This window comes from Heliangelus exortis, chromosome 21 (genome assembly GCF_036169615.1).
Source record: "Heliangelus exortis chromosome 21, bHelExo1.hap1, whole genome shotgun sequence".
NCBI classification, from domain to species: Eukaryota; Metazoa; Chordata; class Aves; order Apodiformes; family Trochilidae; genus Heliangelus; species Heliangelus exortis.
Window position 1 is genome coordinate 8,630,827 of NC_092442.1, and position 14,640 is coordinate 8,645,466.

Here is a 14,640-nt window from a genome sequence, read left to right on the forward strand (position 1 = left end):
TAAGGGTTATAATGAAGCTTTTCATGTGCTTTCTGGTTCACCAGCCCCTCCGAGAACTTCCTCACCCTGCAGTGGCTGAAATCCCACGGGAAAGGTGGGATGGAGCCGGGACCGGGGATCGCGGGTGCTGCATCCCCATCCTCTCTGCCCCCTCTGTCTGCAGGGATTTGATGAGTTGGATTTAACAGGACCTCAAAGCCTGGAAAACGCTGGGGGTTGCTTAATAAATCGAGGGGGTTTTTTTGGAAAAAATTATAACCTGGGTTTAGAAATACGGGAGCTACCCGGGAGGGGGTGAGGAGCTGCCTGGAGGAGCCCGCCGAGCTCCCAGCCCCACACACACCGGGGTTTCAGCTATAAAGGGCGGCAGCTCCTGATCCCCTCTGCCTTCCCCCCCCCAAAAAAAACCCTCTCTGCAAAATGCCAGCACCTACAGAAGCCCCCGGGGCAGAATTCCCCCCTCCTTTCCCCGGTTCTGGCATCCCCGGGTACCCACAGCTCCGGGACGGGGCAGTTGTTGCCCTGTGTTTAATTCAAACTTTAAAACCCACCAAGAGAAAAACCTCCGGAGCAGAAATTCCTAATTAGACCAAACCTCGAATAGGAAGAACAAGGAAAAAAAAAAAAAAAGGTGATTTATGGAGCCCAGCACCCCATCCTCTGGGCAGGATTTTACGTCTGAAGGAGGCGAGTGGTTTTATGTAAAGTTCAGGGAACTTTGCTAACATAAACTTTTTATCTTTTGATGAGCCTTTTAATATAAAATAATCTTTTTTTTCTTTTTCTCTCCCCTCCCACAATGAAGCAGCCGTACATTAAAAAGATAGCGAGCGCATTTTAAAGATGTTTCCACTTTATAAATCAAGCTTTCTTGGCAACAACATGATTTCTATTTCAATGCTGAGCTTGCTGTGTTCTCCTAATGTCTCCTACAGATCAGTCCTAAGAGGGAGTAATAATCCCCCAAAGTAATTCTCAGCCCTAAATTCTCAATAATTTATAGTTGGCTTGTTCTCTGGAGCTCTACAAAGAATAGACCCAAGGACTCCCCCTCTCTCCTCCCTCCAAGTTATCAATATTTGCCTTGTTTATACAAAAAAGTTATTTTACACCATTGCCATGGAATTAACGCTTCCGCTGGGCTTTACATTTCCTCTCCATCCACTGAACTTGTCATTAAAGTCACTGTTTGGTTTTTTGGGGTTGGGTTGGGTTTTTTTTTCGTTGGTTGAAATTTCAAAATCGGGCTTCGATTTCTTTTCGTTTGTGCCCCTGGAGGTCAGACAGCCCGACTTTTAAGTGATTTCAGCTAACTGCATTCAGGGGCATCTCTGTGCCTGCTGGGAGGGGGATTAGAATCCTAATTAGTGCCTGCAATTAGCCGCTTTCCCTCTTCTCCTTCCCCCCTTCCCGATGCTGAACGCAAGTGCATCCAAATCTCCATTAAGCATCCGATTTTTCATTGGCTCAAAAGGAGGTTTATTGTTGCTACTTTTTTATTTAAATAGCTGGGGTAAAATCAAACCCGCACGAAGTACCAATATTCATTTCATCATCTGTCTGACGATGGATGGGATATTCCTTAGGGCTGCCCCGGGCTCAGCTCGGTTCTGAAGGACCAGGATAAAGCTATGGCAAGATTTCAATTGCTCCGCTTTTCTGCCGTCCCCGTGCTAATTATTTAGTGGATTTTTTGCTTTCGGTGCTGCCGGAGAACCCGGGACAGAGCCGGGTCCTGGCACCGGCGGGTGGGACCGGCCGTGGGCTCCGGGGTTTGACAGGTTTGGACTCACTGCTGACTGTAATTAAAATATTACCCTTAATTTTAATGCCACTTGCAGCTAGGAACACAGAAAAGAGCTTGAAGGGGCTGTTCTGCTTGATCGGCGTTCCCAACATTTCTTTTTATTATTATTATTGATTTTAAAAGTATTTCTAAAACAGTTAAAATGCTGTTAGCTCGCTGGGGCTGCACCGATTTTTCAGATAACAACAACAACAACAAAAAAAAAAAAACCCAAACACAAAAAAACCCAAGCAAAAACCAAACCAACCAAACAAAAAATAATTAAAAAAAAAAAAAAATAAAACAAAGTTTTGTATATCTTGGGGTCTATCCCCTGAGTCCCACCCTCCTAAAGGTGACTTCGTGTGCACTGCACAGACAAGGAATGCGGGGCTGAGCCCCATCCATATGGGTTTGTTTAAACAAGGCACCTTCAGACTTCCAAAGAGATAACGAGCACGTTTGGGATGCTTAGGGTCTCGAATTTGGTTTAAGATATTACACGTCCCGCACAGACACACTCAGATACTATAAATTCAGGGTGAAATATTTGAGGTCTTGATCCCCTGGTCTTAGGTAGCAGAGCCATCAAAACGAATCCAGCTCTTCCCATCAGCAGAGGCTGCAGAACGAGCCCCGCGATTTTAGGCACCAAAATGTAGGGAGATAAAGAGAGAGTTACCTGCACAAGCACTTCATAAATACCCGAATAAAAAGAAAAACAAATTGCCTCTTCTCCCGTGGGAATAATGGGAATATCGTGGTGATTCCAGTCCTGTTACTACACTGCCAGGGAAACAGGCGAATGCTCAGCACTCCCCAGATCCCAACCGGGAGCTGAGGTCTGGGTCTTGCAGCATGAGGAGAAAATATCCCCTTCCTCAAGTCCCCCCGGCTGCCCCACACAAAAAATCAGGGGCCACGGGGAAAAAACAAAACAAAATAAAACCCAAACAAACCCAGACAAACAACGAAACTGCATAGATATTGATTCTGGTTTGTTTCGGGGGATTTTTCCCTGCTTTTTCCCCATTATTTGCATGTCCTCCACAGCTCTCTATAGCACGATGTAAAATCAGGCATCGGAGGGCAAGGCAGAACCACACAGCTGGGGTAGAATTAAATGGATTTTAACACTTTTAAAACACTTTTTAACACTTTTTAAAGCAATTTTGCTTTGCCAGCAGCAGCGATGCGAGCTCGCTGCCTGCCGAGCCGGGGAGGAATATTTCGGTGCCCCTAAATGGACCTGGCAAATAGTTTTTTGGGAACCATCTGCCGGGCTGGGGATGTTCTGAGGTTTAATTCTGAGGTTTAATTTGTTAACCTGAATCCTCCCATCTTCCACCTGAGCAGCCCCGGTGGGAAGGGAGCCCCAGAAAAGGGATGGGTTTTCCGCGGAAGAAAACCGGGTGTATGTGCTGAAAAGGGTTTAGATTTGGTAAAAAAAAAAATCATAGTTTGTTTCCAAGGGAAGGCAGAATATATTTACACATCTAAAATGATAACAGTGGTGCCTATCTCTCAGTTTTGGGATGAGAAGCAGGAGTTTAAACCTATGTACTGCTAAAACCTTGGTGCAAAGCGTGAGCACAAATCTCGCTACCCTGTGCAGAGCAGGGGAGTGGGGTTTGTTTTGGGGAAAAAAATATAAAATCAGAGCCACAATCATGCCAACATCTTTTATATATATATATATAAATAATAATATGAAGCATTACCAAAGAAAACTGGGACTAAATGTAGCAAACGACTCTCTAACTCTTCCCTGCATCCACAATCTCACCACCACACACAAACCCGGGCACGGTTTACGCAGAAAAAAAAAAAAAATAATAAAACACCTCAATCTTACTAAAACCTGCAATCACAATAGTAATTTTTTAAACGCCTCAGATTACAATAGCTCTGCAAAACCCCAGCCTCGGCAGCCAGGGACATTTCATGCAGTTGAGAAGCAACACGTGGGGAATTTTCACTAACCTGCCTGCTTTGGTTATTATCATTTCGGTGCCAGCTTCATGGAATTTCTTCCATAGCTCCTTCTCATGGAGATAGACTTTGATATTTTCTATTGTCTGGAAAAAAAAAAAAATAATGAGAACAGCAAGAAATGAGTAAGAAAAACCTAGGAGAGGGATTGGGAAGGGCAGCGGGGGGGAGCTCGGTGGCCGCAGCCCCAGGCCCAGCACCTCAGCCCAGGCGCCGGGTGAAGCCACATCAACTCCGGTCCTGCCTGCGCGGGAGGAGGATGGAGACCCAAAAATTCCACTGCCCTTTGCCAAAAATAAGAGAAACAAACTGAGGCCGGTTTTAATTGCAGACTTTCACATCCAGGCGGGACACAGTAGCCAAAGGGATTTTTCTTTCTTTTTTTTTCTTTTTTTTTTTTTTTTTTTTCCAATTTTTTCGCAGGGGTTTCCATACCCCGTTGGGACAGACTGGCCCCGCTGTCGCCCTGAGGCTCCCAAAAAACAAGATCAGGAAGAGCCGTGGGGACACCCGCGGGGACACCCAGATCCACTGAGCAAAGCGCGCCCAGGGGCCGCGGTTTTTCCGCGGATCAGTTCCCGGTTCCTTTACGGGGGATGAAGCTCCGGCCGGGTGCGGGAGGGCGAAGGGAGAGGAGCCTCAATGTGCGAGAGGCAGTGGAGGGACCCCACGTTTTATTTAGCGGGGGGGGGGGGAAAATAAAAATAATAATAATAAAAAAAAAAACGAACGAAACCCACTGCAGGGCCCGGTCCTGCACGGGAAGAGCGGACACGATCCAAAGGGCCCCGGTGGCCGCAGATCTGCTCCTTTTCCCGACCTGTCGCACCCGACGGCAGGCGCGGAGCGGGCTGATTTGAAAAAATAAAATAATTACAAATAATAATAATTTTTTTAAAAAAAAGCGATATCTCCTTTTTCCTCTCCTCGTCGTGGCCGAGGGAATTCGTGGTGGCGAGAGGCCTGGCTCCGGTACCGGGGAGGGAAAGCCCGGGGTGCAGCCGTGGTGCGGGCCGCGGGGCCGGGCTGTCCGTACCTGCTCGGGGTCGGGGAGCTGCGGGCTGCTGAGCGGCGAGCTGCTCCCCCCGGCTACACCCAGGACGGGGGAACCGGCGGAGGAGTCCGCATGGCCGGGCGCGGGGGCTGTTGGAAACCCTTCCTCGGTTTCAGACAGGCTTTTCTCCTGGAGCATTTCCTTCGGGAAGGAGAGAGGCTCACCGTTAGCTCGCACCACCGGGGACCACGTCCAGTCCCTGCTCCCCTCCCTCCTTCCCTCCTCAAGCCCCAGACAAGGCCACCTGCGAGGTCAAGCCCTCCCGGCTCTCCTTCCTCAACCGGCGGCACCCGGAGAAATCGGGACATGACACCCCCGGCCCTCGGGGAAAGCCACCGTGCCCGGGAGAGCCGGGCCGGACCCGCCTGCCCCCTCGGGGAGACACCCACGCGTGGCTGCGTTCCCGCCTGAGGCCCGAGCGGCTCATCTCAGATGTGGCCGCAGCCCCCGAGCCCTTATCACTTCTCAACCCGTCCAATTCCCCGCTTTTTGCCACCCGGAGGGGAAGGCAGCAGCCGGTACCTCTACCCCTTCCCGTCGGGGCTGAGGGGGGCTCCGCACCGGTTCTCGGGGCCGCGGCGGAGCCGGGCGGTGTAAACAGGCGGAGTGCTGGGCTCCGAGATGAAAGGGCCCCTCTTAAACTTGGACGGAGACTGGGAAAAGCCAATAAAGATAAGACATGACAGCTCCGCCGGGGCTGCCGCGCATCAATCGCGACTTTTACAGCGCGGAGGGACGCGGCCGCCCGCCCCCCTCGACAGACGGACGGACAAGCAGAACCGGCAAGGAAGGGTCCCGGCTCCGGGGACAGAAACCGAGCGCTCCGCACGGGGAAATGCTGTCGGCCCCTGGACCCGTAGCCCCCGACGGAGGGCTCCGGTCCCCCGGTCGCCCACCAAGGATGAGCGTGGATGGGGAGAGCGGGGACCGAGCCCCCCAGCCCAGCCGCAGCGGAGCTTCAGGGAGAGCTTCCAGCCCCACGCACTGCCCTGCACCGCAGCATCCCCCGAGAAGGGAGAGCCCGGCAGCCCCGGGCCCCAGCCGTCCGGTCCCCTCGCCCCGCTCCGGGGGACGGGGCAGAGACGCGCGGATATTCCCGGCGGCAACTGCTGACCCGAGGGAGCACAGGTGGGAAGCGGCGACCCAGGAGGGCCCGGGTCCTGACCGCGGGCGGACCCCCCGGTACTCCCAGGGATGAAGCGGGGAAGGGGGCGGTCGCTCCGGCACAGGCTCTGCAGAGACCCCCCCCGCTCCCTCCCTCCCTTCGGTCCCTCCGCACCCCGGGAACTCACACGGCCGGCCGGGGGGGCAGGAGGGGCAGCGGGGGGCTCCGGGCTTCGCCTGGAGGCGGCTGCGGCATGAAGAGCATCCGCGGGGCGCTCAGGCCCGGCGCGGCTCCGCGGCCCCCGATGGCAGCGTCGTGCGGGACATCCCCCGCTGCGTGGATTCACTTTCCCTTGATCTTGACGGAAAATGTTCCATAAAGATCCAGTTTGGGGCCCTTTCGTCTCCCTCCCTCTTTGTCTCCCCCCTCCCTTTTCCCTTCCCCTCCTGTTGCTGACGTTGCCGCTGTCAATCACGTCCCCACAACCCGGGTCTGGCCCGCTCCGCCCGGCCCGGATCGCTCGTCCCGACCCTTACTCCTCAACCACCCGACGGTCCGCACCGGGGGGCACTGGCCGGGGGCACCGGCTGCCCGGACCCCGCACACTGGGCCCGGCTGCGGCCTTCCCCGGCCTGCCCGGCCTTGTCTCTGCTCTGCACCGGGCCTGGAGGCGAGCGGAGCCGCTCGCTGCTTTGCGGGGAGCCCGGTTAGGGGGGACTCCCCCAGACCCACCGCCCCCTCCCCATCCCCGATGGTCCCAGGTGCCCGCCAGGGAGCGAGGCCGGGCTGGGGGCTGCAGCAGGAGCAGGAGGGTCCCGATGGGCACAGGCCGAGCTGGAACGGAGCTCGGTGGGACCTGGGACCCACCAGAGAGAGGCGATGGGGAAGGGTCGGGCTCAGGCGGGAGGCAGAATTGGGGAGGGGGGCACAGCCTCCGGCGGTTTCCCCAGCCCCGGTGCACCGGCAGCCAAACTGCCCGTGTCCCGCCGGCCCGGGGTCGGTCCTCAGGAGCCCGGGGTCAAGCTCAGAGGGGCCGCCCCGAGGTGAGCGCTGCCGGGACAGAGAAGCTCCTGGCCCCGCACACCCCCGGGCAGGAGCCCCCGCACCCTCCAGCCAGGGTCACCTCCTATGCGGGGCTCCCATTGCCAAGCCAAACCCGCAAATCCGGGAGAGACCCTCTCGGGAGAGACCATGAGTGCTGTCGCGACTGAGCGAGCTATTGCAGCTCTGTTGAGATTACCAAGACACACACACACACCCCACCGCGCTGCTGCCGGCCGTGCTGAACGGGCCCTCGCATTCACACTCAGCCGAAACGCGCTCAGGATCCCTCTCTATCGCGTTTATCGCCTGTCACGACAGCCCCACTGCTGCACAGCCTTCTATCGCTACAGCCCGGCCTGACTCTGCCCTGCTTCGCACCTTTTCCGTGGGGAGGGGGCGGTTGGGATCTGCTTACCCGAACCGGCCGGTCCCGGGCGGGCGCCGAGGTCCCGCTCGCCTCCCGCAGCCCAAGGCTCACAGGGACACCGCCATGAGCCGGCGGGGATTCACGGGGCAGGATTTTTATCGGGGGGGGGGGAGGGTGTCTTGAAAGTGAATTTAAACCCAAACTCACTCCCACCGTCACGTGGTGCCGAAATTGGGAACAGGAGCAGAATAAAACGTAAACTGGGGTCAACCTCTTAATGAACTTTTCCCCACTCCTACAGAAAAAAGAAAAAAAAAAAAAAAAGGAAAAAAAATAAAACAAAAAAACCACACACACATAGAAAAAAGCAAAAACAAAAAACAAAACAAAAAAAAAAGCCCCTCCGGACCTGGGGATGTGAGCAAGGGAGGGACGAGCAATTCCCGTAGGAGAGCGGGACCGGCAGCAGGTGAGACCGGGCCGGCTGTGGGCCCCGACGTGTGGCTGCGGGTTCTGGGCTTTGGGGGAACTGCGCCCGTCCTGTCCGGTGCGGACGGAGCCGGGGCCAAGGGGAGCCCGGGGGTGAGGACCCGGCCCGGTGGGGCTCCCCCGGCCCAGCTCTCCCCTAGAACGCCCCTTCCCCCCCTGACCTACGCGATGGTTTCCGTGGGCTGTAGCTGCCTCTGACCCACGGGCTGGATCCGTACCCCAAAGCCCACCGGTGCGGGAAGGCCGCGGTGATTGCGCGCAGCCGGGCACCGCACCCGCCCCCCGCGTCTGTCCCGCCACCGGTTCCCACCTGGGGGCCGGGGTCTCCACGCAGTCTCCGGACCCGCGGCCGAGCTCCGCAAGAAGGGGAATTTGGCGTTCGGCTTTGTTTAGGTGAGTTTCCCTCTACCTCTTCCTTCCGCAGCCGCGGTCGGTGGCAATCGCGGACACTGCCTCCGCTTCCCTACCTTAAATGAATTGATTCCCCCCACCTGAAATTTAAAAAAAAAAAAAAAAAAAAAAAAAAAAAAAGGCGGGGGGGGCCGAATCCCAGGTAGGGAGGATTGAGGGTTTAATTAAAGCAAAATCAAGGCCTCCTGTCGGCCCTTCCCGTCGGTGCTGATGGGGATGCTGGAGCAGGGAGCCGTGATGGGCCCGTTCCTTGCAGCCCCGGTTCTCCTCGCTCGGCTTCACCTGCCCGTCAGCGGGCTTGGGTCGGGGCGTCCCCCGGGGCTCCCCCAGACGCCGCGGGGTCGGTGCCAGGGTTCGGGGAGGCGGTTTCATCACCCCCCCGGCTGGGGGACGGGACAGGCAGCCAGGGGTGAAGTGTCCCCGTCGGACCGAGCTCCCCGGGCTGTGTCAGCCTCCCGAGCTTCTCGGAGGCTCCGGCAATTGACGGCGAGGCTCGAAACCAGCCCGACTGTCATCACCCGGCAGATAAACGGCCGGATCCCCGACGGCAGGGTGGCTCCTATTCACGGCTCATCACCGCCGAGTCCCAGGAGCAAGCAGGGGGAGGACAAGCCCCGATTTCAGGGACCAGTGCTCCAAACCACTCATCACTGTCACCGAGCTCGCTCATGCCTTGGCCCTAAACACCGGCGATTAATAAAAGTTTACTGTCGCTTTTCTCCAATAATTACACTCAGCGGGCTGGGGAAAAAAAAAAAAAATTAAAAAAAAATAAAACCAAAAAGAGCAGGCTCGGACCTGCGGGGATGCTCCACCGCGTTCCCCTTTGCCTCGCTCCTTTTCCTTCCCAACAAATCCCGCTTCTCTTCCCACCAAGGAACCTGCCAGCCACGACGGAGGCGAGCGGAGAAACGAGCCCCGAGCCCGCACCCGGTAACCTGCGGCCGAACCCCGCAAGTCAGGACCGACCCCGGGTTGCCTGGGTTGGCACAGATTTATTGGCTTGAGCGGCAACTCACCGGCTTACAAGACCGAGAAGGGGTTGGATGGATGAGGACTGTGCAAAAGTTGCTGAATTTGGCCGATATTAAGGCTGGAAGAACGGAGGGGTAACACGGAATTATACTCGGGAGGGATCACCCAGCATCGGGACCCGGGCTTCTAAACAGAGCCAGCGCCAAATTTCTAATAAGTGTGTAATATGCTTATTTATACCATACAAGGACTTACAAACCTCATTGTGCACAGCAGCTGGGTCATATTTCTTTACCCTTCCATTCCGCGGGCTCTTTTTTTTTTTTTTTTTTTTTTTTTTTTCTTTGCCAAGGGACTGGTACCAAACACTCCTGGGCTGAAAGGAAAACACAAAATTCAATCGCAAAGAAACGATGACAGGAAGGAGCGGGTAAGATACGGGCTGACACGAGGCCCTTTCATCTTCAGCATCTGCCTAAAATAAATGCATTAAGGGGGGATTGAAAATCCGCAGGGTTTTAAATGCGAGTCGTTCCCCGCGTCTAAATCGTTCAATGGGATTTTCCCGCATGGATTTGCCTGACCTGGGGACGTTTCTGGGCTCTAAGGTTTTGTTTTAGAGCGTTAAGTAAATATTTTAACGAATGTTTTCAAACGCTGTAAACGAAACGTGTTGCTGAGGCTTGCACCAGGTTCCACTACAAGCGGGTAAATCAAACGAACAACCACATCTCCGTTTGGTTTTTAAATATTTGGGGGGATATTTGACAATTTTGTCCCAGCGTACGCAGTGGACTTGGCTCTCGGAGTTTCAGGCGAAGCCACGTCCGGTGCAAGCAGGCAGCGGTCCCTCTGTCAGCAGCAATAATTAAAAAATGAACGAATATTCAATGTACCCGAGCAGTTTTTTTTAAAGCTCAATTATTTTACAAATAAACGGAAGCAATTGTGGAATTGGTTTAATTTTTAAAACTATAGATAATTTCTGTCCGAGTACTCTGGGTTTTTATTTTTTTAATATGCCAGCTCTTACCTTTTTTTTTTTTTTTTTTTTTAGTAGCATCAATATTAAATTAAAAAAAGGAACATTTCAGGTCCATTGCACATTTTCTATGGGACTTTACTGTGAGCTCGGCAACAGTTTGTGTAAAAACAAATAGTCCAGAGATTACTAAATGTCAGACTGAGAGTCCCCCGTGGTCTTTCCTAGCCAAAGGTCTGATGTAAATTCAATATATACCCCCCACCCAAAAAAAAAAAAAAAAAAAAAAAAAAAAAAAAATTGCTCCATCTCCTTTGCAAATACTTTTTTGTTTTTTAAGAAAAAGAGCCCTAAAGCTACAGTGTGCTGGAGGATGGGAGCAGGAGGTCGGGGCGATGGAATAATGGTTTAAAAAAATAAAAATGAAAGCAGAACAATGCCCAGGAAAAAAAAATAAAATAAAACTCTGTAAGTACCACTCAGCTCTGTGTCCTGCACCAGGGCAGAACGGTGCTGGGTCAGCACCTCTGGTGTCACAAGCTCGTGTCAGAGGTGTCGTGGTCACCAGCATCACTGGGAAACCTCGGAGGGGACCTGGGGGAGCTGCCTGGGAGAGAAGGGGCTCAGGCAGTGGCATGGAAAGGGGAGAACCCCAGGGCAGCTCCGAGTCCTCTGGGGACCTTGGGGGAGAGGGAGGAGGATGTGTAGAACCTCCTGGAGCACCCGAGCTACTGGGATGCACATAAATCCACCCCGTGACAAGCCCAGGAGTCACTTCTCAGCAGGCAGGAGGAAAAGAGCAGAGGTTTGTCCCAGAAGCTGCATCAGAGGGAGGAACTGGCTTCAGGTGCTGCAAAACCAGACCAAACCCACCTGGCTCTGCACTGCCCTCCCATCAGCAAGCAGGGGCTGGGGGTGAGGCCTGCCCAAAGTAATTATTTCATTTGGGCTGGGGATGATGCTGAGGAGGAGGTTTCCATTAGGGGAAATCAGTGTTCTCCAAGGAGAAAGAGGAAAATGGTGGCTTGGGGGAGAAATTCCCCCTGGGAGGGCTGGAGGCAGGCATGGCCTGAGCCCAGGAGCTGGGTGCAGAGCCCATCCAAGCCCCCAGGGTGTTAATCAGGTTTAAATGTTACACCCCAAGCATGGAGAGACCCCAGAAACCAACAGCCCAAGCCGGGCAGCACAGCAATGCACAAACACGTGCTGGGCCCAGCTCTGGGACAGAAGCTGCAGCCCATGCTCCAGCTCAGCCACCACCTCCCAAACCCTTTGGACAGTCCCTTTCCACCACGGTGCTGCCCAGAGGGAACTCTCCTTCCTCTCCTGGCCCCCCCCCCAGCAGCTCAGCACTGCACTTAGGGGTGGGGGACAGCCCCTTTTTTAGGCTCATGGAAAGCACTGAGGAAACAGGGATTTAAACACTGGCAGATGCAGGGATCCTGGTCCTGGTGGGGTGAGTCCCATCCCAGATCCTTGCTAAACCCCCCAGGGCAGACATAAAGGGCCACGAGGCTTTTAGGGTGCAGGAAAGGGTTTTAAAAGGGTGGAAGGAAAGAGGGAGCTGAGCAAACAGCCAAACTCCCAGCTTAGGGATTGAGAGAGGCACAAACCCATGGCTGGATGTGGGGTGGGATGGAGGAAGGAGAGGTGAGAGGCAGAAGAGTTTTGCTTTGCCATGGTCTTGGGTTTCTGCCCCCCAGATGAGGGGGAAGCACCTGGGAGGCTGCAGGGAAGCTGGGAAGCTGCTGGTGGGGAGGAAAGGTGGGAAGGAAGGGGGAAGAAAATGTCTTTCTGAGGAAGCAGGTCAGCAAAGCCCATCAGAATTCACCCCCACATCCCTCTGCCATCAGGACATGCTGGGGGGGGGGGAGATGCCTCTGAACATCCCCCATAAAGAGCCAGGGGTCAGGTTTGGTCCTCACCAGAAAACCTCTGGGAAGGGGCAGCTCCCTGCTCAGCCACATCCCTCCCACGCTGGGATGAAACATTCCTGGGGCAGGGCCAGGCCTGGGACAAACCCTTTTCTCCATTTTGGGCATTTTCCTCCTCGTCCAGCGAGTGGGGTTTCCCTGACAAAGGGTTCAGCCTTTCGGGGTGGTTTTGCCCCTGTAGAAAAGAGAGGGAAGAGCTACAAAAGAGCTACAAAAAGGCATCGCCCTCCCCATCCATCCCGGGAGGATTCCAATAGGGAAAGGAAACAACAGGTAACTGGGATGGGGCTCAGAAGCTAGGAATTCCCTCCTTGGGGGACAGAACTTGCTGGAGGACCCCCAGATGCTGCAGGTAGGAGGGAAACTTGAGAAAGGGGAAGGATGAGGCCGTGGAGTGGAGGTGGCTCCCTCTCCTGCAGCTGCCCCTGGCAAGAGGAAAAGGATGGCTGAGATTCATTAAATAAAAAGACAGGAAAACCAGCTTAAGGAGCTGGCTGGGAAAGGGGCCATTCCAGGCAAGCACCAGTGATTTGGGGCCAGAATGGACAATTGCTCAATATTCTGTTTGGGGTTTTTTTTTTCCTGAAATGGGAAAACAGAAAGCAAAAGCTCTCCCAAATTAGCCCTTTTCCTTCTGCCCCAGCAGCTCAGGGCACCGACCTGGAGATGCAGCAAGGTTTGGGCAGCTCCAGCTGGAGGGAGAGCAGAGCTGTGTGGAATTCTGTGGGCACATGGATCTCCCCAGGGAGTGGGAAGAGGGAGAGGGATGGCTCCTGGCTCCTCTTGGTCAGGCTGCACCTGTCCCAAACCAAAAGGCTGAAAGCTGGGGAGAAGCAGAGGGGATAGAAGGAGATGGAGAAGGTTTGTACCCCTCAGCTTCAGCAGAACCAAGAGGGACAGCAAAGGGCTGGCACCCCTGGCACCCCCACGCTCAGCTGGGACCCCAACCACTGCCCCCCAGTACCCCTCTGATCCTGACACAGAAACCAGGAGCCAGCAGTCCCATTCCTCCTCTCTCCTGTGTTCCTCACCACTCTGGAATGAGCCTTCAAGCCCTAGAAAATGTAAAAAAACCAAACAAAACCAACAACAACCAAAAAAAGAAAAGGATAAAAAATATCAGTCAGTGCTCTACCTACAAACATTGCTCTCTGTGCATCAGCCGGGCTGCCAGCAAAGGAGGATCCTGGGGTTTTTGCCTCGGTGCTGGTGTCACTGGCTCAGCCCAGCAAAGCCCAAAAGCTCAAGATAAACCCCCCCAACCCCGCTGAAATCAGCCGGGAACACCTGATACTCATTCCCACAAGGTTAGGGTAAAGGTTGGGAAACGAAGGAAGTGGTGGGCTGGCACGCTGGCAGGAAATCAAAGCAAATGACATTAATTAAAGCATATGTTAGGAATAGGAAATGAAGCTAAAGCAACATTTAATCTACGGCGTCTTCTCTGGGCACTTTAGAAAGGGTTTAAGTTTACTGTAGAGCAAGAGAAATGAGGCGGCTGGTGCAGAGCAGGGATGGGAGGGGAGTTAAAAAGAATTAGAGGGGAGGTTTAAAAGCTTTAGACTATACACTCAGGGTCATGTTCCTTCCCTGTATTTATTTTGAATTGGGAGGGAATGGGAGAGCTGGCTGGCACTGCAGGAGCTGCTAATGCAGCCCCCCAGCAGCAGCAGGGAGGGGGCTCAGCACCCAAATCACCACATCCTGCACTGCCCCCTGGGTGCCTGTGCTGGGTGCAGAGGGACCTCGGCACCCAATGGCCCAGCTTTGGAAAAATATTAATTCTTTCCCAGTTTTCCTTGGCTGCTCTCTCAGCTCCAGACCTTAGCAAAGCTCAGTGCATCACCCTGGGGACAGTGCTGTCCCCTGCCCAGCGGGGAAACTGAGGCACGGCGGGACTGACAGCCCTGGGCACGCAGCAGGAGGGGGGCTGGGGCTGCACCCCAAGCCCATGGGGAAGCACGAACAGCCCCCCCAACCCCCTTTTTTGTGGGGTTGTCGTGGCCACAGCTCCCTCCTCCCAAGCCCACCTTTGGGGCTGGCAGTGATGGGCTGATTTCTGGCCTGTCCCTGCTCCCTGTGGCCACCTCGCTGCTCTGTGTGGCCACCAAACCAGCTCCCTGAGATCACCGGTGCCCGCCCTCGAAGGCAGGGGTGTCACGCGTGGCAGGGCCGACATCCGAGGTGACTGCGGGACGAGCTCCGAGGGAAAGAGGAGACGGCAGCGACCTGCCCGGGGGCTGCTCCTCCTGCAAGCTGCTCCGCTCCTCACCCCGCTGCTGGATTATTATTTTTTTTTTTTCCCCCCGGAGCAATAAATCGCGGGCCCGGGCTGGCTGTCCTCTCACGCCGTCGCCCGCAGCCTCCCCACCCTGGGATGAGTTACGAGGAGCGAGTTCCACAGCCAGGGCTCAGCTCCAGAACCCCGACGCCAGCGAGGTCCCTGCTCCACACCTCCTTTTCCTCCCATTCCCACCCAAACCCACGCTGCCACCCCCTGA

The 14,640-nt window shown here is 54.7% G+C and overlaps 1 protein-coding gene across 1 annotated transcript in view; it reads right to left on the bottom strand.

The window, feature by feature from the left end:
* The window catches only part of TBX4 (T-box transcription factor 4), a 35,064-nt gene extending 28,698 nt beyond the window's left edge, over positions 1–6,366 (bottom strand). The window contains exons 1-3 of the mRNA XM_071765226.1: positions 6,125–6,366; positions 4,815–4,973; positions 3,770–3,864 (exon numbers count right to left, since the gene is read on the bottom strand). Of these exons, the coding sequence (XP_071621327.1) occupies positions 3,770–3,864; positions 4,815–4,970 (251 nt within the window). The 5' untranslated portion in view covers positions 4,971–4,973; positions 6,125–6,366. The remainder of the gene's footprint in view (positions 1–3,769; positions 3,865–4,814; positions 4,974–6,124) is intronic.
* Between the last annotated feature and the right edge of the window lie 8,274 nt (positions 6,367–14,640).